We start from the raw sequence: 27,137 nt of genomic DNA, 5'->3' as shown, positions 1-27,137 counted from the left end.
TGTCTCCCTGGGAGAGTTCAAAGCTCAGATAAAAAACTGTGTAACTGAAGAGTGCAATTGCTATTCCTAAACTGGATTTTGTATTATGTATCTGTTGTCTTTTGTCTGTTTTAACATGCTCCATTGTTTAATTTTGAATGGTGTGCCATCTTGGCCAGGTCTCCCTCAAAAAAGAGATTTTAATCTCAAGGGACCTCCTGGTTAAATAAAGGTTAAATAAATAAATAAATAAAAAAACAAAACATTAAATATATAAATTGAAGTTGTGCTTGCACAACAAATCTGACTTTTTCTCAAATGATGGAGTAGATGAAGCTGAGGACAAACAGTTACCTTTAGGAAGGTGGTGTTGGTTGGGTCCAGTTTGGAGTTGCACTCGACCTTGAGGACAAAAACAGCATGTTGAACTGAATAAGCCCAAAAGGTGCAGTAACGAAAAAAACACTTGTTAACTTTATGGAATGTTAATGGAATACTTAACGCCATTATACAAATGGTCATTTTGGCATGCGAGAAAAACAAAGTTTTCTTCAATAATTTAAGGAAACATGGGGTGTGTAACTGATATACAGATGATTATTTTGGGGGTGAAGTATCCCTTTAAAGATGGTCAGGACTTGGAGAGGAACTGTGGATGTGCTGTATGTATAGTTTAAAGCCTATATGGAGACTATATCAGTGTGTGTGTGTGTGTGTGTGTGTGTGTGTGTGTGTGTGTGTGTGTGAGTGACCCAGATACTGCAGTGTGCTGCAGAGATGAGTCACTCCAGCAGGCTGAGAGCACAGCCGCAGTGTGAACACACACACACACACACACACACACACACACACACACACACACACACACACACACACACACACACACACACACACACACACACACACACACACACACACACACACACACACACACACACACACATACACAACGCATGACCACTCATACTTGTGGACACACACAACACAGCCAGTGTTTGTGCAATGTTTTTGCTCTGTGCTGTTTCCTGCTGTGTTTAATCTCTAATCCTTCAAAACAGATAGCCAAATTATATATTTTACTGCCCAAACATGTTGAATATGAATTATGGAAATTAAAAAAATATATATTTCTGTGTTTCTTGTATTGAACAGTTGCATAAATTAGCTTCACCGTCAGACAATTATTATAAATCACAACAACAAAACTGATTGACTGCAAATGATTTTGCATGATATGCAAATGTAAGTCTGAAATGTATGCATCTCTCAACATATTCCATTTCTCTCTAACAGCAGAGGAAGCATATAAAGGAATGTGTCGTATAAGTGGGAGCAAACACAGCAGCATCATATCAGCGTATACAAAACATCAACATAACCTCCGTCTATCTCATCCAATAAAACAACCTCTGTTCATCTCTCGCTCACTCACACTGCTTCCCTCCATTGCTCTGTCGCTTTCCATCTCTCCATCTTTCTCTCTTCCAAGATGTTTTATAACATCCCCTCCCCCCCGTATCCCATCTCCATGCCATTCCTCCGACTGACAGGAGAGTGAATTGATTTCAATTTCAACATGCGGCAGACTAACTGGTGCATAAATATATGGGCCACTTCAAACTAGCAAACCAGACAGAGCGAGGCCATCTGGCCCCTGGAGAACAGATGCGCACACACACACTCACGCACACACACACCTATAGTATCACAGACATGCATTACACACACAGATGGACAGACATACACACAGAGTCCTGAGGGTGCAGAGAGAGTGTCTCTGCTGGCTGACCTGTTTCTGTTTTACTCAATAAGGACAAACTACCAGGATTTAAATGCCAAGTACAAAACACTGAAGAGGGCAAGAACAGGGGGAGGAGGGTTGGTGTTTAGAGCTCCAGATAGACTTAGAAGCATAAATAAGTTATCTCAGTGGGTAAACGAAAAGGAGTGGGCTAAAGAAGGAAGACATCTTGTGAAACAGAAGTACTGCATGATGAGACAAAGAGAGAGAAGTCGAGCATGGAAGAGAGATGATGGACTCACCACTCCCTCCTCAGCCGGAGCATTGTCTCCCACAACCAGCATCGCAGGACACCTATAGGGACATTTAGGATATTTAGACAAGTAGCTGGAGGTTCTGACCTCAGGAGGATCAGAATTGTGGTTATATGTTGAGTAGTTTTAGCCTGATTATTTTCAGTATTGGTATGATTTTGTTACATTGATTAATCAATTACTTGTTTAGTTTGTAGAAGGTGATGTCTTAAAATTGTTTGTTTTGTCCAACAGTCCAAAACTCCCAAATATTCTATTTACAGTGATATTAAGCAGCAACTTTTATATTTAAAGTTACTATGAGGAACTTTTAACTGGCTATGAAACAGTGTCAATTTAATACTGATGCCTCTATATGACCTACATAAGTAAACGAGACCATCAGCAAGAAGATTGGCTATTTTTCTAGAGTTATTCTTAATGCTTGTCATCGGTGCCGCCAGGTCTGATTGCGCGCAAAATCAGACGAAATCACGAAAATCACAAAAAACTCCTTCAGCTCAGACTCCAGCGGGGCCTCCAACAGCAACCAGTCTGTCGCAGACAGACCCAGACCCGGCTCCAACACCACGCTGCTGGAGGCCCAGGCCGTATTTCTGAGCCCGCTGGAGGGAAGAGAGATACGGGACAACCAGAACTAGTACTGTAGGGGGCAGATTGTCAAACCCTGCTGCAGTATAATGAGAGGTTTTCTAAAGGGAATCTGGTGCTCGTAAACACTTCCACTTCAACACAAAATAAAAGTTCTTTGTACTAGCTTTAAATCTATTAAATATTAACCTCAATTAGATCAAAATCAACTGGTATGATGCAACTGTGTCTGCAGACTCACTTCAGGGTCTTGGCGTTGAGCACCGTCCCAGCGCGATTCATCTCAAGGTCCCTCCGACTGAAAGAGACATTATGAATGTTGAGATAAAGTGCTTGTTTGTTTGTTTGTTTGTGTGTGCGTGTGAGTAGGAAATTGTATCACTCCACCTGTTATACATGTTCCAGAAAAGCTGCAGGTTGAACTGGTTGACGGTGTTGTTGATCTGTTGCCTGTAGCTCTGCACAAGCTCTGTGTTGTTCATCAGCTCCTCCTGTGGACAAACGCAAAAAGCTGGCTCAATATCTGCCTGTAACAGATGACATTTTTATCCTTGCTTTGTTTTTTCATATTTTGAAGAAGTACCATTGAAAAACAATTACTGTCCAATTTTTATACCCAGACCCTGAGCTTATACCTGACTGAAAAGATGTGGCAGCACAGTATCTGGCAGAGCGCTGGTCAGACCTGACAGCTGGGGGGAAAGACAGGGAGATTGTAAATAAAAAGCAGACCTACATTTGTAATTGCATGTGTGATATCCAGTGATAAACAAGTACCTTGGTGGCAGCCCAGTCAATCCAGCCTTTGCCGTTGGGGTCGATGTTGAGCAGAACCAAACCCTCCACCATGTCAGGGAAGATCAGCTGAGAGCAAAACACGTAGAAACACATGTAGTCTGGGATTCAGAGGTAGCACACTTTGACAAAAAACACTGCTCAGAAGAAATCCTGAATATCTATATAAATTTAATCCAGCACTGGGCTCATTCTGAACAGTAGGTACAATGTAGGAGAATCACGATGTGACTTACTGCAAACTTGGCCAGAATGTAAGCTCCAGCTCCAACTCCGATCCCAACAATGCTCTTAAATCTAAAAAAAAAAAAAATCTATTAGAGGCAATATTTTAAAGATAAATAATGATACACTATTGTAAATAGTTCATATGTGTGGAGGCTACACGGATACAAGAATTTGAACAGAGTATTGTGATAGTCTGGTGTGCCTGTACCATGTTACAGAACGGCTTTGACGGATTGAAATTCATGCTTTACGCAGAGCCAAGTTCTGTGTTCTGCGGCTGGTACTGTACTGTATGTCCGGGCTAAAATTACATTCTGTTGGCAAGAAATGCGATATTTTCTATTTCTATTACCTACAGAAACTGCTCAGGAATGAAAGAGGCTTGCTAGTAGAGTAACCATGGCCATGGAGCTACGCTGTGTTAAATGCTTCAGAAAAGTGTAAACTGGCTTTCATTTTTTTTTTTTTTTAATGTTTTCTATTTTCTGTTATGGAACAGCGTGTAGCATTTAGGGGGAACTATTGAGAGAAATGGAATATAATATCAATAAGTATGTTTTCTTCAGTGAATAATCACATGAAAATAGGAGTTTTTTGTATTTTCATTACCTTAAGCTGGGCATACACTGTACGATTTTAGAAAGGTTGTTGTGTACTGTACCAGTAGATCGTTTATGTAAAGCCAAAGCTCACGATTTATGTGAACACCCTGGCTAGGAAGATGTGGACAGTATGGCGCTTGTCCATTTTGCAGAGAGAATTGGAGGTAAGCTAGCTACATTTTACTACATCTATCTATAGTACATTGTTATCTTGGTAGCTACACTCTGATTACTGTAAAAAGAAGAGAAAAAAGGCGCTGACGCTGGGGAATCAGCTCGTGGTTCTGCTTCAACTGTGTATGAGAGCCTGTGGATGGCCGACCAAAATTTCGGACATTCAGAAATTCATCTGACTGTCCGACGGCCGGTCGGGAGGAGTTAATCGGTCATCAGTTCCCCCTGTACACTGCACGGCAAACGGCGCCCGACAAAGCTGTAATTCGGTCTGACTCTAAAATGAGTAGTGTGGCTCAGAATTCATGCCAGAAACGGGCTGAAATCGTACAGTATATGCCCAGCTTTAGAATGATCCATTTATATCTACATATGAAGCAGTCCTGTTCACGGGGCCATGTTTCTACAGTAGCCCAGAACGGACAAACCAAACAACTGGCTCTAAAGAAGGACATTCGCGTTTTTGCGTCGGCCACCGTAGTTCTCCTGCACGCTTGGCGCACGGGAGAAGTTTCAGTTGGTTGCTATCTGCAAATCTCACCGCTGGATGCCGCCAAATCCTACACACCAAAACCTTTAACTGAACTGAAATGACATGCTCATGATCATTTTGAATGTAATACTAAATATCTAAAAGTATTGGTGTAAATAAGGAAGTTGAACAGATAACAATGCTGATTTTGTTTGTAACACAAAGGGGACAGATGTAGTAGAAACACCAACCCAAAGTGCTGCACCACAGTGGGCAGCATCCCGGCCAACTGGTCCATGGTAGGGTACTGGTACCTGTGGAGAGAAAGGACACAACTTCTGGTCATCATTGCTCCACATGCATGCTGTGTGTGATCAGTGCATTAAAATCATCTGTTTTTACTCATAATCACAATGCATTCAAATCAGTTATGATTATTACTACCTAAACATAATGTTAACTGCAACATTATCTGTTCACCAATAGCCTAATCCTCTGACAACCAGAGAGTTAACGCATATTAACTAATAAATAATTATCCATTCATTGGTTATTATCAAGTGTATGTCTGGTCAAGTGAATAAACGTGTGATTGTATCTGTACTGTATTTTTTTCATGTGTGTGTGTGTGTGTTTTGTACCCCTGTGGCAACTGTGACGCTCCAATCTGCTGTCCCGGGGCGTCGACGTGGCAAACCACAAAGTGCTTGGTGATCTCCTGCATATCCTCATTATTGAAGAAAGGGTTGAAGCACAGCTTGTCTGTGGTCGACGCGAGGGAGGAGAGGAAATGAGCAGAGGTAACGTGGGGTGAGAGGATGGAGAGATAGGATGGAAGAAACGTGAGAGGGAGGTAGGAAGACAGCAAAGGGCAAGGCGAGGAGGAGGAGGAGGAGGAGGAGGTGAGGATGGAGGGATGAGAGCAGAGGATCACATTAGAGATGCGCCACACTCAGAGAGGACCTTGAAGGTGACCATCTGTACAACTGATGCCGTGCCAGAAGGAGAAGGCAAAGACTCCTTCCGACAGATTTAATATGTCATATAACCTTCATTCATGTCCGCTTCAAACAGAGAACTGACACTATGAGATACATTATATGGTAATGTGGTATTTTTTGATATGGCAAACATGAAGTAAAGATTATGTTCAGGTCTCTAATTAAAAGAAAAATGTCTTGGAATACGCTTGTTTGCCTTGTTAGGGTCAGATGAACAGGTCAATAAAGGAAGATGTACTTTTACTTTATTTTATCTTTAAATCCACTCTTGGTAAACCACCTGCCTACCTCTAAAAACAGTTATCAGACCCGATCATTAAAGTGGCAGTAGGCAGTATATTTTTGGCATCATTGGGCAAAAATTCCATAATAACCTTTCAGCATATTGTAATTCAAGTGTTCTGAGAGATAACTAGACTTCTGCACCTCCTCATGGCTCTGTTTTCAGGCTTTAGAAAATCTAGCCCGTGACGGGAGACTTTGACCAATCACAGGTCATTTCATTGAGAGAGAGAGCGTTCTTATTGGCTGTGCTCCGGTCATGTGACCGGAACTTGGCGTTCCTTCACCAGATTTCACAATGGCGGCGGCGTCACAAACTTGTATTGGACAAAAAATAATTTAAAAGAGAAACTTCATCCTACTTCCATGCTCTGAAATTCCACATTTAAAACGTGTTTCACGAAGAATGTAACTATTTAAAAAAGTCAAGCTTTGTCCTTTATGCCTCTTAGGTCCTTAGGTATTGTACTAAAATTAGACGTTTTATGTGACTTGCGCTTCCAGAGAATGAGTGACTACAGAGAAACGTATCTATATTTACTACACAGCTTTATTGAATACTTGATTCTGATTGGTCAATTACAGCATTCTACAGACTGTTATTTCTTTATAGTAGACTGTTGCTATGTATAACAGACCGTTGCTATAGACTCGGTTCTGATCCCTCTAATGTATAGCTAGCGGGTCATTGTTGTGAAAAAAAACCCAGACAGTGCGATGCAGAACCCCGATGTGAAGATTTCATATTGTCTTTTATTCGGCCATTGTTAAAAAAAACAAGCCAACAAAACTTGCTAGCCAGCGTTAGCTAACGTGTTTAGAGAATTAATCAGCTTCCACTTACTCAGTGATTCTGACTGTGATATCATAAAGAGTGTTTCTGATGCTGGAGCATATTAAAAAAAATAAAAATAAACTGGTTAACATTTGCAAGTGAACATAGATGCTAGCACAGAGCAGCACAGCCTGTGTAACAGTGTATTTTGTCATAAAATGGTAAGTGTTGTGTCTCAGTACTATCATTAAAGTAATCATATATGATTCCTCATTGTCAATGAGCTAATCTTTAACCCTCGTCCTACCAACTGGGGCCCCTGCACACATCAGAGCTCACAGGTGCTTTATTCTATCATTCCAATTTTTCATGACTTTTTCAATCAATTTATTATTAATGACTTCATATCATTGTTTGCTTTTTCTTTTAATTATTGCTTTTTAAATAATAATTTATATAACAATGTATTTGGGTCCTAGGGTTCTAAGCTCCAAATAGCAGCCTATGCATTTAAAGTTAGAATAGATCAAATAAAAATAATCTTTTTTTTCTTCTTCAGATTACATTAAAGGGACTGTTTGTAACTTTTTAAGCGTATAAATGTACCGAGTCGGGACACATGCGCGTTCGCATATGCGCGTTCGCGTGATCGGGGCCTCGTCTCCGCTGCCTGCTAACCTTCACTCAGACAAAGCGCGCGTTCTCGCGTACTCGCTCCACCTCTACTAGACGTGAACGCGCGCTCACTCCACACTGCAGAAGAGTTAGTTTAGCTCTGAGAATATCTAGTGAATGTACAGGGGACGTTTGTGCAGAAATAAATACTGCAGCTCCTCCAGTCCAACAGAGGTTTCCCGTGTTTTGTGAAGTGACGGGGCTCCTCCACGAGTTACGTTGTCGTCTCGTTACCGACCGGGTGCCGGTGTCTCCCTGCGGCTGCCGGCTGCGGTCGGGAGGCGATAACGTAACTCGTTGAGGAGCCCCGTCACTTCACAAGACAAGGGAAACCTCTGTCTTGTACAAGCCAACACTAGTATCAGCATTGATTCATGGAGAGACCTTCGTCTGGTCAGCTAACATTACTGCCAAGCAGCTGAAATATAGAGTGATATTGTGCTTTTAGCTGACGTGTGTCGCCTCACTGTTTTGAGCGATGCTCGTTCATGTCTATTTAGAGCGAGCAAGCGCGAGCTCGACGCTGACTTTCGTTGATTTCAAGGCCACAGGTGTCGCTGTTAACAAGCATTTCTGAAAGTTACAAATAGTCCCTTTAATTACATAACTAAGAAGAAATAAATTAACAATTTGCTACGATGGTGGTTTCTGCAGTATTCTTGAACATAATTAATTAATAATCTCTTTTCTTGTCTTTCTTAAAAAAAGAGATTTATTTTGAAAGTGACTCACTGAGGATGTCTCTCAAACTTTAGAGCTCTATTTCCTGAACGAGTATAGAAAATTTTGAATATTGTGTACTGAATTAGCTACATGTATAAGGGATGTGAGCTCTGCATTTGCCCTCCTCCCACATGGCTCTGCAGTTGGCCTACTTTCAGCCCATGCGTGTCAGACTCGGTGAAACCACGCAGCCACATCGGTTCCTCCTCGGGCTCTGACTGAGCGCTGTTAATTAACGGACCAATTAGCACGACAACTGGGTTAGAGATGAAAAGTAGGGGGAGGTCAGGAAGGTGAAGCGCCTAATCTTTGCCACGGCGCTGGCTCCAGTTTTTGGGGCTTGTTATGAGCACAGACATGGTGATGCTCCGCAAGGACCGAGGTGAGAAGTTTCTCCCACTATCTCATCGGTAAACGCTGAGTCATTGGTCAGTGCTCGCAGTCTGCACTCCTACTGACTCCATGACCTACTTTCCTTTTACTCTCTCTCTTTCTATCATCCCTCATCTTTTCTGCTCCTTGACCTCTTCTCTACTTCTTAAATCACTCTGTCTTCTTTCTTTCTTTCTCTCTCTCTCTCACACACACTTCTAATCTCTTTCTCTTTCCCTTCATGTTTTTTTTTTTCAGTGCACCTCCTTGTATCGCTCGCTCCCCTCCTCCATCCTTTATGATTAGTGCGCCGCGCCTCAGTCGAGTGATTTAGTGACTGGCTGTGAATACGAATAGCCTCGTGGTTCGGCTGCAGCAGCAAAATACAAGTTCTTTTCTGCTCTTTGTTGTATTCTTTAGTCTATTATACCCTGTTTTTCTTTCTTGTTTGTTCTCTATTACTGTATTTTGTCTTTATTGTTCATTGTTTTCTTGCTGAAGTGGGTTGCTTTGTGTTGTATTGTGTATTGTTTTACTGTATGAGACCAGCTTGATAATAATAACAGAAAGAAAGAGGTGGGACAGACAACAGACATCTGCAGCCAAACCAAACCAGCAGTCAGCAGAGTCCATGACACACTTTGAATATCCTCCAAACCCCCCCAGCGTCCCTATCCCACCTCCACCCATCAAAGCAGCGCCGCTGGCACCGCCCAGCCCGCCTCTCTCCACAGGATGGGGATGTTTTTCTGACCTACATTTCATCGATGCCTCTCACACACCCTTTCATTTACCTCCTCATCTCTTCCTCTTTTTTTCTATTTATGTTGCCACTTATTCCACTTTAAGACAACCCCCCCTCAGAGCCTTTCTTTCTCTCTCATTGTTTATCTCCTCTGCTTTTAGCTTTATATCTATCCGTCCTCTCCCATACACAGGTATATATATCATCCTTCCTGTTATTAAATTATTGACTACTCAGCGTGCATTAAGTGCTGGCATATAGATCAGGTTGTGACTCAGCTTTTAGACTTCAACATAGAGCTTGAGATGATTTTTGTGTTGTGTTGTATTGTTATGACGAGAAATTGTCCTTAATTCATATCAGGAAACTGATATAATTTATATATAATGTATACATATATTTATGTTATTTATTTTTATATAATGTTTTACATTTTAACACCTCAGGTACAACAAAATGTTTTTCATAATATCCAGGGCAAAAAATACAAATTCTCCACACTGCTGAAACTAAACTCTAAAACTGCTAGTGTGCATATGCGTGTGCTTGTGCGTGCGTGTGTGTGTGTGTGTGCTAGCAAAGTGCAGACAGGCAGGAATGATGCGGCATACAGGCCAATTATCACCTCTGATAAGTGCAGAAACACCTTGCCAAAAAGCCTGGAACATCTGTCAAGCCACCTACACACACACACACACACACACACACACACACACACACACACACACACACACACACGCACACGCACACGCACACGCACACGCACACACACCACACGCACACACACTACACACACACACATTTTGCGTGAATACTCACGGTTCAGTCCCACATCATGGTAGGTGAGGATTGCGGGCTTGTTTCCTTTGGGTGCCCCGCGGATCACCACATGCAGCATCCCATAAGGGGTCTCGACATCATGTTCCTGTGAAACACACAAACACACTCTCACTCACCTGGTGATCACACACACAGTCAGCTGTTGTAGTGAGAATCCTCTCACGAAAAAAACAGAAAACATGATCCATGATCTCTAGTGTTTCACATTGTGACACGTGACACATCGCTGTTATTGAACTTCAGTCGAATGCTCCTTTACCATTAACACACAGTCCATGCAGGATTGTTCCTCATTAATCGGCAGTGTTGCAAATGGCATATTATATCAAAGATTTACAAACTCCTATCATGAGTCGCCATCTTGGGTTTTTGGAACCATAAGTGACACAAGACATAAGTAAGACCGAACGCTGAATAAGACATTTTTAGGCGACCAAAATGTTACAATTTACTTTCATGAACTGAAAACACACTGTGAAAGGGTTAAAGTCTAAAGACAAAAACGTGAACAACTCCCAGACCGGACAACGCCGTGGTAGTGACCTGTCAATCACAAGGCAGCCACTCCCTAAAGCATCCCCTGCTTTATGGTCTATTTGACTCTAAATGGGATCATAATTTACTAAATGAACATCATGCTGTATTGAAGAAGACTTGAAACTAGCGATTGAGACCATAAACTCATGTTTACAATGTTTACTGAGGTAATAAATCAAGTGAGAAGTAGGCTCATTTCCTCATAGACTTCTATACAATCAGACTTCTTTTTGCAACCAGAGGAGTCGCCCCCTGCTGGCTGTTAGAAAGAATGCAAGTTTAAGGCACTTCAGCATTGGCTTCACTTTTCAGGATCGGAGGTTGTCGCCTGAAAGACCCTGACAACAGTTTGGATATAAAAAAAATAAAAAAAATGGGAATTGGAAATCAATATAAAAATTCAGCATAAAGTAAAATCAGAGATTTGTTTGTGTAAACATTATACATGTTCGAAAATAAGTGCTGAAAATATGTGGAAAAAACTGTAGAGTTAGACCGTAAAACAGTTTTTCTCTATTTTCGATTTCAGGTTTTTTTGGGTGGGTCTGAACGTGGTTCGATGACACACTGGAGCCATCCTTAGCAGAACCCTTTCCCTAACACTATATACTGTACACACATAGCGTCAGTGGTTTTCCGACTCAATCACAAGTTACACGTATTGCCACAGCTTACAGTTTGCTAGCAGCGGTGTAGTGGACATCTGGGATACCATCGAAAAATCCATAAAGTTTTTACCAGCTGTCCGGCCCCGTCTGTTTCTCTGTGTGTCCATCATTGTGCATGACATCGTGCTGTGAGCGTGTTCCAGGACTGGGTTCACTGGCCAATCACAACCAAGTTAATTAACTTGTGTTTACATCATAGGCACCGCCGTAGCCTACCATGGATTTATAAAGAGAACTGGATACAGTGTTGGAGACGGGCTCCCGTTCTATGAAAAGTTCCTTAGTGGCCCTGAAGCCAAAATGGCTCGACTGCTGAGTACTAAAGTACCCAGATCTTCCAACGATCTTCTGCATCCATTTGGCCCTCAGAACAGGCGCAGTAGCTTTTCGTTTAACCCCGCCTTCCAGCCCTCGCTCCAGCCTCGGTCTGGGTCTCATTCACATGAACGGAGGAAGGAAAATAACTCTGGATTTGGCTATTAGTAAATGATTTAAATAAGGGCTATTTAAGTGGGCGTACTGGGAAGTTGATGGACACGGAAGTTGTAATTCCACAGTTTGGCCACTACGAAAATTTGCTTCAAAGCCTGGCACACTTTCTGGGGGCTTGTAGCCTACTACGTCGTAACTGTTGTGGCTGTAAAACAGTGGATAGATTTCACTATCAGAATTTGATTGAAGGTTAGGCATTAACCTTGAATAGTTAAGTCTACAATAGGTCATCGGGCAGCGAGTCCTGAGAGAGTTTTTGCAAGATTTTGCAAGTTTTTTGCAATTTACGGGCTACCTTCTAGACTTGACCGCATATACTGTAAATGCACATAATATCAACCCTCACCCACAATTGGGCATGGTTTCAGAGCCTTCAGCGGACACGCCCAGAGTGTTTAATTTTAATGCCTGATTATAATACTTAATCATTCAAATTTGGCTGGGTGGGTAATAACTAGGGCTGTCAAAGTTAACGCAAATTTGTTTTAACGCCACTAATTTCTTTATCGCATTAACTTGCGATTTTTAGGTTGTAGGGAGCTCAGTTTTAAAGCTAGAGTGAAGATCATTTGAAACTAGAAAACCTAAGTTGGTACCAACCATGTCATACTAGCTTGTTGCGTTAAATTGTCGCAAGGAAAAACTGGCATGGCCACTTTCAAAAGGAGTCCCTTGACCTCTGACCTCCAGATATGTGAATGAAAATGGATTCTGGGTACCCACTAGACGTGCCTACTTTATAATAATCACAGGCAATTTGGGGCAAGTCATAGTCAAGTCAGCACACTGACACACTGACAGCTGTTGTTGCCTGTTGGGCTGCAGTTTGCCATGTTATGATTTGACCATATTTTTTATGCTAAATGCAGTACCTGTGAGTTTCTGGACAATATCTGTCATTGTTTTGTGTCATTAATTGATTTCAAATAATATATATATGCATACATTTGCATAAAGCAAGCATATTTGCCCACTCCCATGTTGATAAGAGTATTAAATACTTGACAAATCTCCCTTTAAGGTACATTTTGAACAGATAATTTGCGATTAAGTGCGATTAACTATGGACAATCATGTGACTATCGCGATAGTCACATGAGAGTCGCATTTTTAATCGATTGACAGCCCTAGTAATAACAAATTTTTTCTTTACTTGTTCTTTACACAGACTTTAAGATGAAACATTTGGAAGTGGACATGCACAAACAGAAAGCTAAATGGGAGAAAATTTGAATGAAAGGTCAGAATGAGGTATTTTAGAACTCATCTACTTATAACAAAATATAATGATTCATATGACTCATGTTGGAGGCATTAGTGTAGCTAGGCATGGGGGTTATATCTATATATTCTGGGACTGCCCAAAGTACCAGACAATCATTTAAATGATCTATTTAGGATTTTGCTTTTAGCAAATTAATGATGCCCTGGTTAAATCCACAACATCCAAATAAAGAAGAGTATATAGCAAGTGCTCTGCTTTTTTTCCTCGGATTGTTAAATCATTTTTAAATGATTTGGCATAATATGAAAGCAGAGATCTCTAATGGCTCATACTGGCTGCAAACAGTTGGCTTGTTGCGTATCCAAACCTCTCTTGTTATGACCCACATTTTGTCAGCATCCGCTGGTCAGAGACAGCCAAACTCAAAATGGAGGTAGGAGATATGTGTTACCATGAGCTGCGCAATGTAGACGCACACACACACACACACACACACACACACACACACACACACACACACACACACACACACACACACACACACACAAACACAAACACACGGCAGACTGGTGTTTTGGGATTGTTATGCCTGGTGTAGGCGGTGAAATGCCCTGAAGCATTTCTAACATTCCTGTCTGTATACTCCAATTAAAAGCAAACAAACAGAGATGCATCATTACTGTCCTCCCTTTGTATGTTTTCACACAGTTGACTGAGAATCCTCAGTCAACCTGCCGCTGCCAATCTGCAGCATCTCTCAATAGCAATCTGCTGTTTGCAACACAATACACTTTACTATGGAGCCATTTAAATGACTCACCTTACAGAAACTAACAGCACTTATGGATGCAGCCAACTGCCAAAAATCTGCACAACACCCCCACCACCCCCCCTCCCAGCAGCAGATAGTCATGTAGCCAGCTTTAATGAATTAATCCAGACAGATTATCTCTCTATTATTTCTGCGTCAACATCAGTGTTATCTGCAATCAGCATTCTAATTTGAGGCAGTTACTGCATCAGGGGCTTTGTGCACAGTCTGTTTTCTGTGACTGGATTCTGGTAAATACGAGGAGACGTTTCACAAACACATGATGACCTTCAGACGTCCAGGAGGAAAACTCAGAGGGGGAATTTACAATACCTCTCAGTGGACGTGGAAAATTCCATCTTTCAAAATAAGACACAGCTTTTTCGATGCTCCACAGCAACATGATTGGTGGGATGTGTTTTATTTAGTCGACCTCAGAGCACTCTTCCATTCCTCACACAAACACACACACACCTTTACTCAAGGTTGCCAAAATGGATGATACTGCAGAGGGATTAACACTTCCTCTATACACCCATGCACGCACACACACACACACACACACACACACACACGCACACACATGCATGTGTTTATCTGCAGAGGTATGTGCATCGGTGCATTACACAGCATCTGTGTTAGCGAGCTTAAGTGTGTCAGTGGGCCAAACAATGAGCCATCATTTAACACATTACGCTGCAGTTTCTCCTTTTCAAGACCGAACAGACAGTATTCTATATAGTCATTGTAACACAGCAAATTGGATGAGAATATTATTATCATTATTTTTAGAAAGAAATATACCAACTTTAACATTTAAAGGCAAATAGAAGCAGCTCAAACCCATCACCAGACAGTTTGTAAAGACCAAGAAATGTATTCTAACATACCAGATCAAATCTCACACGCACACTAAATAAACCAATCACACACACACACACACTGCTCCCTGCCACTCACCCCGTCCCAGCACTCAGGCATGGCTCCACAGTAACTGTACTCTCAGCTGACGAAGAAGAGGAGGGTGCAGACAGGCAGACAAGCAGCCAGGCCTCTCCTGTTTTAAGGGACTAGGTTCCTGGTGAGCACTGACTATAGGATGGAGAGCTGGATGGTAGATGCTGCTGTCTGCTGCAGTGTCTTTGTCTGCTCCACACTACTCCCACCCAGACTCTTAAACTCAGAGCTGCTGCTCTCCTCCCATCCCGCCCCCTTTCTCCTCACACTCTATAGGCACCACAGACAGGGTGTGGGGCAGGCTGGAGCTGATTGGCTCAGAGTGCTGCCTCTCCTGCACAGGATTGGTCAGCTGTCGTGTCAGTCTCTAGTCTGAAGGCTCTCTCTCTCTCATCAGCACCACTGCTCTAGATTTTCTGCTTCACTGTTTCTTCTGTTTACCTCAGCAACCTTGATTTTGTTTTTTTTATTAAAATTAAACTTGATTAGATTTGTTATATACATACAGGTACATACAAGAAATTTGACTTCTGCATTTAACCCATCCTTAGGAGCAGTGGGCTGCTGTAAAGACTTTTGGCAAAAACAATTATCAATCTAATTATTATGAATTATCCGTGATGAAGTCAAATGTTTAGATATATTAGGAGACCTGCACTGTAAGTCTGCAGTTAGCCTGGACATAACAAGTTATGCAGCAGTGAACAAGAATCAGAGGAGAATCATCACTATGTGTTTGTTGCAACAGCTTCTACACTTTACCTAATATCTAATAGGCGACTTCAGACTGTTCAGGACTCCGGCTTCTCAACATTATTGTTAATGTAGACAATGCAAGGCGCGCTCAAACTGCGAGAGCAACGCCGTTGCGGCACGCAAGTGTTCCTAGGCGTTTATTTTTCAGGGCGATACCAGGTTGCGGCTCTGAGATGAACATAGTTCATTATCAGTCTACGGTAAATATGGAGAAGAATTTGATCCCTTTAGTGTTGGGCTTTATGATCTCTCCAGTGTTGCATTTACCTGGTTTAATAAAGGTTAATTAAAATTACAATTGCATTAATAAATTACATAAAATCTTGAGAACAAAATGCAAGAGGGGAATAAACAGCTATTTTTTTTTAATAAACAGCTATTTTGACTGGCAAGAGCTGGCATGTTCCCAGCTGGCTATAGGCTAGGGTGACCATATTATCAAAACCGCAAATCTGGACACTTAATCGTACCGCACGTTCATGCACGCGCACGGGCACACGCTAATATGCACGCACCATAAGCGTTCGCATCAGGATGGCTAACTTGGTGCACCTGTGGCGCATTTGAGCACGTAGTGGAATCAAAAAGAAGGCATTATTATAGGTGGATGCATTAGAGGCCGTGACAATCATGATTTATCACATTCACCTCCTTTAATCACAGGGCTATGCCCGTCATGACACGCACTGACAGTTTGGGAGTTTCCCTCAGAGGAAACATATTGTTGTCTGGTCCTATACGTACATTATTTTTTAACCTGTTTTGTCTCAGGCTAATTCAAATTGTGGAGCTCAGACGACGTATAGGCCAGGATGGAGACACCGGGTGAAAGAAGGAACGGATGGTCCTGAGGGAGTTATAAGCGGAGCGAAATGCCTGTTGATGCGAAGAAGGAACTGTGTAGAATAATTAATCAAAACAACACGTTTGATGTGCACATAAGCACGGAGGGTTCTGTGGTTCAAAGCTGTCCTTAATTAAATCAGGATCTTCCGTGTCCGTGCAGACAAACCGAATCTACAGTTGTTGTTCCTGAATGCGGATCATGATCCGGACGCCACCAAAATCTAATGGATTGTTCGTTGTGCCACACCCCACCCCTCCAAAAAATGTCATTCAAAACCATTGCAGACTTTTGGAGTAATCCTGCTAACAGACAAACAAACAAACAACCAACAAACCCACGCCGTTGAAAACTTAACCTCCTTCCTAGGCCTAAGGCCTTGGCGGAGGTAATAAACTAACGCTCAGTTTGCTCAGGGCCTACTAAGAAGAACCTTTAACATTCAGAAGTATAACTCCAGTTGAAATAAAATATAATATTGAGGTTTGCTGACGTGCATATTCACATGACTATAATGGTGACTATCATACTGACTACAGCACGCACACACACACACACACACACACACACACACACACACACACACACACTCTCACTGACACACACAAATCAGAGTCTCCCTCTCTTTGCTCTCTGGTGCTCGGCCCTTTGTCCTGCCTCTTCAACCCCGTCTGTCTCTCACTCTATCCCCTCTTTTCTCTCTCCATCTATCCCCCTTTCCTGTTGATAGAACACTGAGTGTGCTGACTCAACTTGAAACGCCACCACTCTTCTTTCCTTTCCTCTCTCTCTCTCTGACTTTGTCCCCCTTTCCTCCACAGAGGAGATTATCTCTCTCTCCCTGCTGACTCTGCATTTCTCCGTCTACTTTAAACATACAGCCTCCGCCAGCAAGCATGTAATGAGCAGTGATGGGCAGGAGGGAGTTTGAACAAAGATTGATATCAGAAAGATATTTAAGCCTGGATTTAACAAAACAGAGTAGGTGTAACTGTGGGGGATAACGACTGGCACTGCAATTTAATTTCATATAATTTAACACATGTTTAGCATTGACTTATATTATATCAAAATTATGTCCGCAGGGGTTTCTTCTCTTTTTTTCTCTCCATTTAAGCAGCTATGTATGTTAGTACTTTCTCCAGTAAGGCTGCCATTTCCTATCTTGTTAAAGTGGCAGTAGTCAGTATATTTTTGGCATCATTGGGCAAAAATTCCATAATAACCTTTCAGCATATTGTAATTCAAGTGTTCTGAGAGAAAACTAGACTTCTACTCCTCCTCATGGCTCTGTTTTCAGGCTTTAAAATATCTAGCCCGTGATGGGAGACTTTGACCAATCACAGGTCATTTCAGAGAGAGAGGGTTCCTATTGGCTGTGCTCCGGTCATGTGTACTTGGCGTTCCTCCAAGAGATTTCCAACATGGCTGCCGGGTCACAAACTTTCTCATTTTACAGCTAAACAGTACACTACAAGATGATTCTGAAAACATTTGAGGAGAGAAATAGGCATTAACGTAACAGAATATTGATTCATATTTGATCAGCGCTGCCTAGTTTGACCGTTTGATTGGAGTTCGCGAGTGATTGACAGCCGGCTCTCAGAGACAGCAGATGGACAGCAGATCTCAGATCAGCTCTGACTGCTTGTTTTCCTTCGGTCTGTGAAATCTTACAGATGCTGTTAGGAGCAGCGGAGGACACAGAGGATCATGATTCTTTTCAAGTTACCTGTTTCATGTACTACTGTCACGATATAGCGACCGTTTTAGAAAAATTACTTTTTTTAAACATATTTGCTCCAATCTCGCCTACTGATGCTTTAACTATTATATATGCAGTGCCATAACAGGTAACACTCCCCGACCCAGATACACACACACACACAATGTCACCTGCCAGTTTTTTACCCAACCCAGTCGCCAGGAAAAATGTTGGCATCGTACATTTCTGCAAACAGATCGGACAGATCGCTCCATGGTCCAGTTCTGATGCTCACGTGCCCGTTGTAGGCGCTTTTGGCGGTGGATACGGGTCAGCATGGGCACCCTGACCGGTCTGCAGGCTACGCAGCCCCATACGCAACAAAACACAAATGCACTGTGTTCTGACACCTTTCTATCGGAACCAGCATTAACTTTTTCAGCAATTTGAGCTCCAGTAGCTCTTCTATTGGATCGGACAACACGGGCCAGCCTTCGCTCCCCACGTGCATCAATGAGCCTCGGGTCTGACCCAGTCGCCGGTTCCCCGGTTTTCCTTCCTTGGACCACTTTTGGTAGGTCCTTTTTCTGCTTCCAACAAAAAGTTCAAAGTTCAAAATGTTCACTTGCTGTCTAATATATCCTACCCACTGCCAGGTGCCATTGTAACGAGATAATCCATGTTATTCACTTCACCTGTCAGTGGTCATAATGTTACGGCTGATCAGTGTATATACAGTATATATGTGTAGCATATAACAGCATTACAACCACACTAGCTGCCATCATGTGCCTCCATTACATTAATGAGGAGCAGAATTAACCATTTTGTTGCAGTAATTAACAAATAACCATGGGTGGTATTAAAATTAACTGTTTAATTAAGCATTAAAATGACAATATTTGTCTGCTAATTTAGACTCTCAAACCTCAAACTGCATATGGGGAGACCTCATTTTCATATAATATACCGTATAACACACACACACACACACACACACACACCCTGTATTCCATCTTTTATGGTGGATTGGATTAATTAAGCATGTTCTTAAGATAATTTCCTATGAAATGCTTATGCTTCGTCAATTCTTAAAAAAAAATGTCATTTGAAATTCAATGAATCTCAAATAAACATACTTTTGACTGAAAATTCTGTAATTCCTCACAGCTTTTAATGACAATGCATTCTGCTGAAGATGTTCATAAGTTCCCTGACATAAGCGCCATAAAAGATTGAATAGTCTGTACACTAAATATTGCAGGTTCCCAAGTATGCAATGAGGCAATGCTTTTGGTAAAATGACAACTTTCACAGTTTAGCTATGAGACATGAACATGAATGTCTTAAAAAAAAGGTATTAATTACTTCAACAATGAATGCTATACATGAGATAGAGAGAGCATCCTTTATCTCACAGGCAGCCAGCGAGCAAGCCAGCAGAAACAACAGTGCTCTTCAAATGGAGTGTTATTTTTTGAGACCTTGAAGTGTGAAGTTTAAGTGCCAAAGAGAGGTGTTTTGTGAGAAACGTCTCATCACTCCTGTCTGACACTCAGCACATGTCTGACTAAAATAAACCAGCAGGTGTTACATGCGTGAAGCTTAAAGAAAAAAGAAAAAAAAGAGAACTTCTACAACTGATTACGTAATGGTTCATAAAAAGTTATAAGTTTGAGAGTATAATGTTAATATTTATATTATATTATATTATATTATATTATATTATATTATATTATATTATATTATATTATATTATATTATATTATATTGTAATTTATTTTGTTCCTTTTTAATATATTTCCAATTAGAATGCAAATAAAATTAAATAAATAAATAACAATAAGGCATTAAATTAAAGGGAAAACAAATAATTCGGACTGAGGCTGAAGCTTAAACTTTTTGTAAGATTAACTAGATCACAAATTTAATTTGTGGGTGTTGCTATAAAAAATAAATACATTGGTTGGTTTGTACAAATCCGATCAATTTGTTATAGCTCCCTTCTCTCTATGTTTTGCCTCCACACATTAGGAAGATATTGCCTCTTTTTTTTTGAGACAGAGGATATTTCCAAAACTGAAATGCGGCGCACCTTGAAACTCCAAAGTGTGGGAGGACTGGTCCCAGAACATTTCAAATTAACGCTTTAAATTTAAATTTGAAAGCTGTTAATCTCAGCCAAGTAATCAGTGACTCATTGCTATTATTCAGACACACTGTCATTTCCCATCCATGTGTTCATGTTCTTGGCTTATCCTGTGCAGGCCATCCATCCATCCATCCATCCATCCATCCATCCATCCATCCCATTATCTGTAATCCCATTCGGGGTCATTGGACATTGGACTATGGCGCGGTACACTCTGGACAAATCGTCAGATTATCACAGGGCTGACACATAGAGACAGACGACCATTCACACTCACGAAAACCCACGCTAACACGGGGAGAACATGCAAACTGCACCCTGTGCAGGCCCTTTACCTAAGCAATTATTGCATGACAGGCAGGTACACCCTGGACAGGTCATATGGCTGACAAAGACAGACTTTCAAACTCAAAATCACACCGGCGGACATTTTAGCGCTACCTGTCCCTCACCAGCATGTCTTTGGATGCAGGCACAAGGAAAACATGCAAACTCCATACATAAAGGCTTCAACTGGATAATGGATTCAAACCCATAAGGCCTTCTTACTGCACTAACGACACTTTCTATTTTTCATGCATAATCTTGCCAGTATATTGGAGCCATAGCTGAGGTAGCACTTCCATCATCAGGTAGTTATTATTATCTTTGGTATATTTAGCCTTGTGAAATTACAGATATCTATCTCCCACCTTCCTCTTTTTATTTTTTCTGTTGACTCAGGCAGGCATGCTGTTTACCCAAGTGAGCAAGCACAAAGAGATGGAGAACAAAGAAAGATGAAGGATGATAGGCGGCGAGAACACAAAAGACGAGACGTACTGATAAGAAAATGAGAGACCAGAGCGGAGAGAGAGAGAGGCAACATAACAGCAGCACACACACACATCAGCTCATACCTTCCAATCCCCTGCCGGCATCAGCTGTTCACAGCTTTCCTGCACAGAAAGACAAGCAGAGATAGAAGAAAAAAAAATGTAATAGGAAGGAGATAAGTAGTCTGAAGTCACACACACATATTCCTCTCGCATTAAAGTGTGCTTCCACTATTGGAGCTGAAGGCAGCTAGAAGCTGTGCACTGTAGGTCCAAAACCACAAACACAGAAAAACAGTTTCTCAGAAGCACCGTAGCAGTACAGTGCATCATGTTCATCTGTCTCTGAGCATACACAGATATATATGTCATTAATTGAATTTGGCAATAATTGCTCCCTTTATGGGCACAAAATGCCAAGATTTTGGTAGTAAAATTGTACTGTATGTATTTGAACAATTGACTGTATATATAGATGGACGGCATGTCTCCACATCCTCCCACTGTACAAAAGTGAAGCCAAAATATATATATAATATACAGGGGGTTCCATCTTGCACTTTTGACATCATTTGGAGCAACTGGAGCAGCGGTATAAAGGACAGCACGGACGCAGCTTGTTAATGTGTACCACCTAGCTGCTACGTTAGCAAAATGGTTACAGTTTGGCTAGAAACTCACAACTAACCATAATATCTATACATTTATGATTTATGATCTAAGAATGCATGCTCATGGGGGATCTCTTGTTGGGCCTCTAAATTATAGAGTACGGTCACCTGCTCTATATGAAAAGTGTCTGGAGATAACTTCTGCTATGATCTGATGCTATATAAAAATAATTTGAATTGAATTGAATGAGACTTCTCCTTGTACTTCTCTTTCCATAATGTCGGACACATAAAATAACAATCAGAGCCTGTCATGGCAAAAACAAGCACTTTTAATGGACGTAAATGACGGTGCCAGCTTGCCCCAATAGCACCATATTGCAGCCCGCGAGCAGCTGCCATCTACAGCGCTGTCCCTCAATACTGGACTTTTCAGAAATTGTCCCTGTTAGCTAGTTAGACACAAAAACATGGGGAAATAGGGTCCAGGTTGAAAAATACCAAAACTAACGTTTAAAGTTACATCTCCTCTCAAAGTTCCTACTCTACGTACAGTTCTCGAGCCTCCACACAGAGCAGCTGTCAATCAAAAATGAACACTTGAACATACATCAGCATGACAGGAACTACCTAAAATGACAGAAACCAACTTTGGGAAAAATGTATTTGACGTGTACTTTGACATTTTAGTTTGACCCATCCACTAACATGGAGGGGGCGGGCTTTATGACCTATGCTGCAGCCAGCCACCAGGGGGGCGATCCAGATATTTTGGCTTCACTTTTGGGGAGCTGTCATGTCATCTTTATATACAGGTAGGTACTTCTACAATTTCATAGTGCACTGCATCAGGTTGGGGTACTAACAAGAGGCATATTTAAGAACAAATGGTCAGAAGTGATGCAACAGATGTCGAGGTTGACTTTTAGTCCCTATTATGGGTAAAGTTCCAAAAACACTACATTTTCCATAATACAGCAAGATAGTGGCTTTCATCAGGACCTGGTAAACACCCATGTCTTTAAAATTTCATACCACCAGTTTGTAACACAGGCCCTCAGTTAAAAAGTTTCTGTTGTCTCCAAACCCACACTGGGATAACCCTGATGACATCATTATGACATCATCAGGGTTATTTTGTCAGACTTTGGAATTCTCCTTCCAGAGCCACAGAAAAACTGATATTGATGGGTAAAATTGGTGGAGTGCCACTTCAAAAGCAGCATTTTAACACAACTGTATATGTCTTTGGTTAGTGTCGAATACACCTCTTATTCCAATGTATCTCACTCTAGAGAGACAGTAAAGATAGTTTACTTAAGTGCATGTGGGAGACTGGGAACAACTCAGCAGTAAAGAGTGAGGGAAGATGGTGTTTTTAAATACAAGATGAGAGAGAGCACAGCAACCAGATTCCCCCCACAGCAAGTAGATGACTGTTGAGTCGCCTCAGCAGTCATCTATTTGTCTGTAAACAAAGATGAGCTGGGGCATAAAAATTTAATTTGTTTGTCATCCGGCCACAGTGGTGAGGGGAGTCAGAATCCCTGCGAGCCAGTCTGACTCCTTGACTGCCAACATAGATCTAAAAGTCAGAGACACTGATTGATGACAAGCTGGCTTCAAGTAGAAGAGCCAGCTGTGCCAGCGCCAGCCAAAGCTTTCCAGTGTTTTGAACACTGAATTTCATGTCAGGCAAAATATTTTGTTCTATATCTTGCATTGTTCACTTTTTGAGGAATCTGGTCTTGACTCTTCATTTAAGAAGAGATGTACTGACATAAAACAGGTTTTTCATCCATAATTAAATGCATACTGGTGTGCTGGAAAATGATGCATGCTTAAGAGCAACATTTTAACACTTTTTTTAATGTGTTTTTTTGTCATTTTTCAACACACTGATCCTAACCTGCGTTATTTCAGCACAGGACCAAAAAAATTAAGGACATGCACATGAGTTTAGACAGCAGTCAGAACTGTCAGACAGATGGTTTTCACACAGTTTCCTTGTTAAACATGCACACGATATTATGTATTATATTATTTCTGAAAGAAAACATGACAGGATTAAAGATGGATACTGTACATATAGAACGTGGAAAAGGAATAGTGGTGGATTAAGGTAGGGGAGGAAAAGTCACATTTTAGGTTATTAGCAGTGATGACTGGAAAAGAAAGGAGAGGAGTGAACAAAGTCAGATCAGGGACACACCTAAAGAGAGAGAAAGATGCCACTAAAACAACAGGAGCTGAAGCTGCCCTATAAGAACAATATGACAATACGTCAAAGAATATTGAATGAGCTGTCAACTTTTCTGATATGTTACTGTATCTGAATATGTGAAGGAGGAGAAATCCAATAAACTGATCTCAACAGAAATGTGCAACTGAAAGGGCAACTTCAGTCCCTGTGGAGTTCATGCAAATGGCTCATTGTTGTCCGGAGGGAAAATTAGTGATGACTGGACGGTGGTCGGACCAGCAGGTGGCACTCTTCTCTTTCTTATAGCTCCCACCCCGTGATATACTGCATGTAGGGGATGTGCAGGAGCTGAGCTCAGTGAGAAGGGAGAGAGCACTGTGTACTGTAGGCGGTGACTAATAGATTGTATCTTTTTGGAAAAATGTGTCCTATTTTGTTGAGACAGATTCTCCATTACAACCTATAGAAATGATTACATAAAGAAATGTGAGTCCTCCAGTCTGCCCAGGTGATCCTATACTGTCATTGTGTAAGACATGCATATAGAGACGCTGTGAAAATGTGCTGCTGTGATGTGCTGCTGTGATGTTGTTTCTTCCGTCTCTGATCTCAGAGTGTCTGGAGGCTGGTTTCATGCATGTAGATTTTGGCCTAGATTTCGTGCTTTGGTGCAAAAGGATCACTCTGTTGAAACGCAGCATTACTGCAGCACGAAATTCAGCAGGTCCAAGAGCATCAGGACTTGATTACGTCTGATCCTGTAGAGATGCTATGAATGGACATGTCTAGAGGGGGAAAAAAACTTGTCTAGCACAAGTAGCATAAACCAGTTCTGGGAAACTGTCCAATAGCATGTGTGCATCAAGTCGAAGGTTCTAATGCCGTGTAAAGCTAACTAAAGATGTATAGAGGATGATGTTTTGTGTTTGGTGTTGTTATATTTGTATTTATTTATTGAATTGTTGTATCCCAATCCCATTCCTGATTGTTGCTATGGGTTCCTGCTATCGCTATCTGGTGGAACAATGATTATATTTGGTCAGTATAATGAATTATTACTGTAGATGCAGGTCACTGAGCTATTGAGGTTTTTCACAGAATGTTTCCTGTGTCCAACAGTTGCTACAATATGAGCAACACGATAGTGGATATGTGTTATGATAAAGGATTTTTATAAACAAACGTAATAAATTGGTGTTTTATTAGTACAAGTACAATTTAGAGGTATCTATACTTCAGTTTTGGGATTTTTTGGACATGTATGCTATAGTTCTTTACTACTTTTCAGAGGGATATATTATACTTCTTACTCCAGTACATTTATTTGATAACTACGCAGAGTAAAATCTTATATAAAATTCAATATGATCATCGTATAAAATGTGCATTGTTATAGATTAAATAACCCAACAGTTTATAAAGTAGCTGCATGTTAATGAATCAGCTATGTATCAATAATAATAATCAATTAAAAGAATATCATTCTGCAGCATACACTAAGGAGTACTTTACTTTTAATACTTTAAGTATGCTTCATTGATAATATAGGCTACCTTTCAATGCAGGACTTTTGCTCTAAATTGAGTTGTATTTTGTTTGTTTTCGTACATTTTATTGCTGTTTTTATATAAAGGGGTAATGTGTAATGTCTGGGCAGCATTTCACCTCTGCTACTGGCTCCATATGATCTAAATATACAGTCATCAGTTATTAAAAAAGAAAGAAAAAAACTAACTAACAGTAGGGCAAGAATACGCAAAATTCGACCAAAGTGAAACTTAAACTTAAACTTAAATAAACTTAAACTCTGAGAGACAAAATACCACTATCTTAAAATCCTCACATGTGGCGTCGGCCTATAGTTTACGTTAGCAATCTGTGTGTTTACTGTGCTCCCAACCGGGCCTGTACGGTCTGTGTACGTTTTGATAGTTTAATTGGACTAAATTCAAAGCGGCAGAAAGAAGAAAATAACCCGCACCTTCATCTCGTCCTCCCCCCCGTCCAGGAGACCACCCTGCCGGGAGGAGAGTAGGCTGATGGGACGCTGGGTCTTATGGCGGGCAAACACTACACGAGAATCAAGCCGATTTTGGGCCCGATTCCCTCCTCCTGACAATCGGCAGCTAAGCCCTGATTGTTTGATGGTTCTAAAGACTATCTTTCCAGATATTCCTGCGGTGTGAGGAATGTTAAGAGTGTTTTTTACATCCATGATCGGCTCGGAAGTCCATCCTGGCCGCACCGATCTCAAATCGTAAATATTAAACATGTTCAATATTTCTGATCAAATATCCTGTTGTGTGCAAACAGTAAAAACGTACTAATTGTTTCTGCCCGTCATCCACCATGTTTTTTTACATTAAAGTCACGTTTGATCGTGAGATATTTTGCGAGATTTCCATTTTTTTTATTCGGGACTCTTGTTCATGAATGTAATCTGTTAGTGTGCCTCTCGAGGAACAAGTGGTATTAGAAGACAGAACGGGCCGGGGCTAGCTGGTTAGCATGCAAATTTCAGTAGATATCTCTGCAACACAATACACAGACGTCTTTGACATAACGTCAACACTGTAACCTTTTCACCTTTTTGTTGATATGTTGATTTTCTGAATGTTTTAAACTAAAACTCTGGCCAGATCTTACACATTGCCCCTTTAAATAAATCATTAATTATGCTTGACTACTACTTCCACCACTGCAAATCACAAGAATGCTATTACTACAGTAATAAAATGGTTTTCCAACAGTGGGTGTGGTTACCATTGGTTACCAGCAGCTACCAGCAGCTACCAGCAGCATCGACTATGTTGTGGTAGATAGCTAGATAGATAGATAGGCCTACAACATTAAATATTTGGCTCAGGTCCTCTGTACAGCTAAGAGGGAATAACAAAATTGAAACATTTCTGTCAACAATTTCTTGTGATTTTTCCTCCATGGTTTAGTTCTATGTGATGACATTTCAGTGTCAGTTTTCTGCTCGGCTGCACTTTGTTCATTTCTCTAAGCTGTGCTCCGTGTTGTGTGTGTTTGATTCAGTGTGCTGGCT

General features: G+C 41.1%; 1 protein-coding gene and 2 long non-coding RNA genes across 14 annotated transcripts in view; 1 reads left to right on the top strand and 2 right to left on the bottom strand.

The window, feature by feature from the left end:
• Window positions 1-27,137, top strand: part of LOC141765594 (uncharacterized) — a 371,017-nt gene that overhangs the window by 183,728 nt on the left and 160,152 nt on the right. The window lies entirely within an intron of this gene.
• The window catches only part of LOC141765593 (uncharacterized), a 101,023-nt gene that overhangs the window by 17,475 nt on the left and 56,411 nt on the right, over window positions 1-27,137 (bottom strand). The window lies entirely within an intron of this gene.
• Window positions 1-27,137, bottom strand: part of ndrg4 (NDRG family member 4) — a 73,835-nt gene that overhangs the window by 7,776 nt on the left and 38,922 nt on the right. For 10 of the 12 annotated variants that reach the window (XM_074631653.1, XM_074631654.1, XM_074631657.1 and 7 more), the window contains 11 exons: window positions 21,356-21,394; window positions 10,289-10,394; window positions 5,538-5,658; window positions 5,148-5,210; window positions 3,657-3,717; window positions 3,403-3,489; window positions 3,261-3,317; window positions 3,013-3,116; window positions 2,867-2,923; window positions 2,023-2,074; window positions 334-381 (listed from right to left, as the gene is read on the bottom strand). In XM_074631653.1, the coding sequence (XP_074487754.1) occupies window positions 334-381; window positions 2,023-2,074; window positions 2,867-2,923; window positions 3,013-3,116; window positions 3,261-3,317; window positions 3,403-3,489; window positions 3,657-3,717; window positions 5,148-5,210; window positions 5,538-5,658; window positions 10,289-10,394; window positions 21,356-21,394 (795 nt within the window). Of the gene's footprint in view, window positions 1-333; window positions 382-2,022; window positions 2,075-2,866; window positions 2,924-3,012; window positions 3,117-3,260; window positions 3,318-3,402; window positions 3,490-3,656; window positions 3,718-5,147; window positions 5,211-5,537; window positions 5,659-10,288; window positions 10,395-15,002; window positions 15,230-21,355; window positions 21,395-27,137 lie in introns of those variants that run through there. The other 2 variants (XM_074631664.1, XM_074631665.1) reach the window with 2 other exon arrangements.

This window comes from Sebastes fasciatus, chromosome 4 (assembly GCF_043250625.1).
Source record: "Sebastes fasciatus isolate fSebFas1 chromosome 4, fSebFas1.pri, whole genome shotgun sequence".
In the NCBI taxonomy this organism is placed as follows: Eukaryota; Metazoa; Chordata; class Actinopteri; order Perciformes; family Sebastidae; genus Sebastes; species Sebastes fasciatus.
The sequence above is the reverse complement of the archived record's forward strand: the minus strand, read 5'-3'. Positions and strand labels throughout refer to the sequence as shown.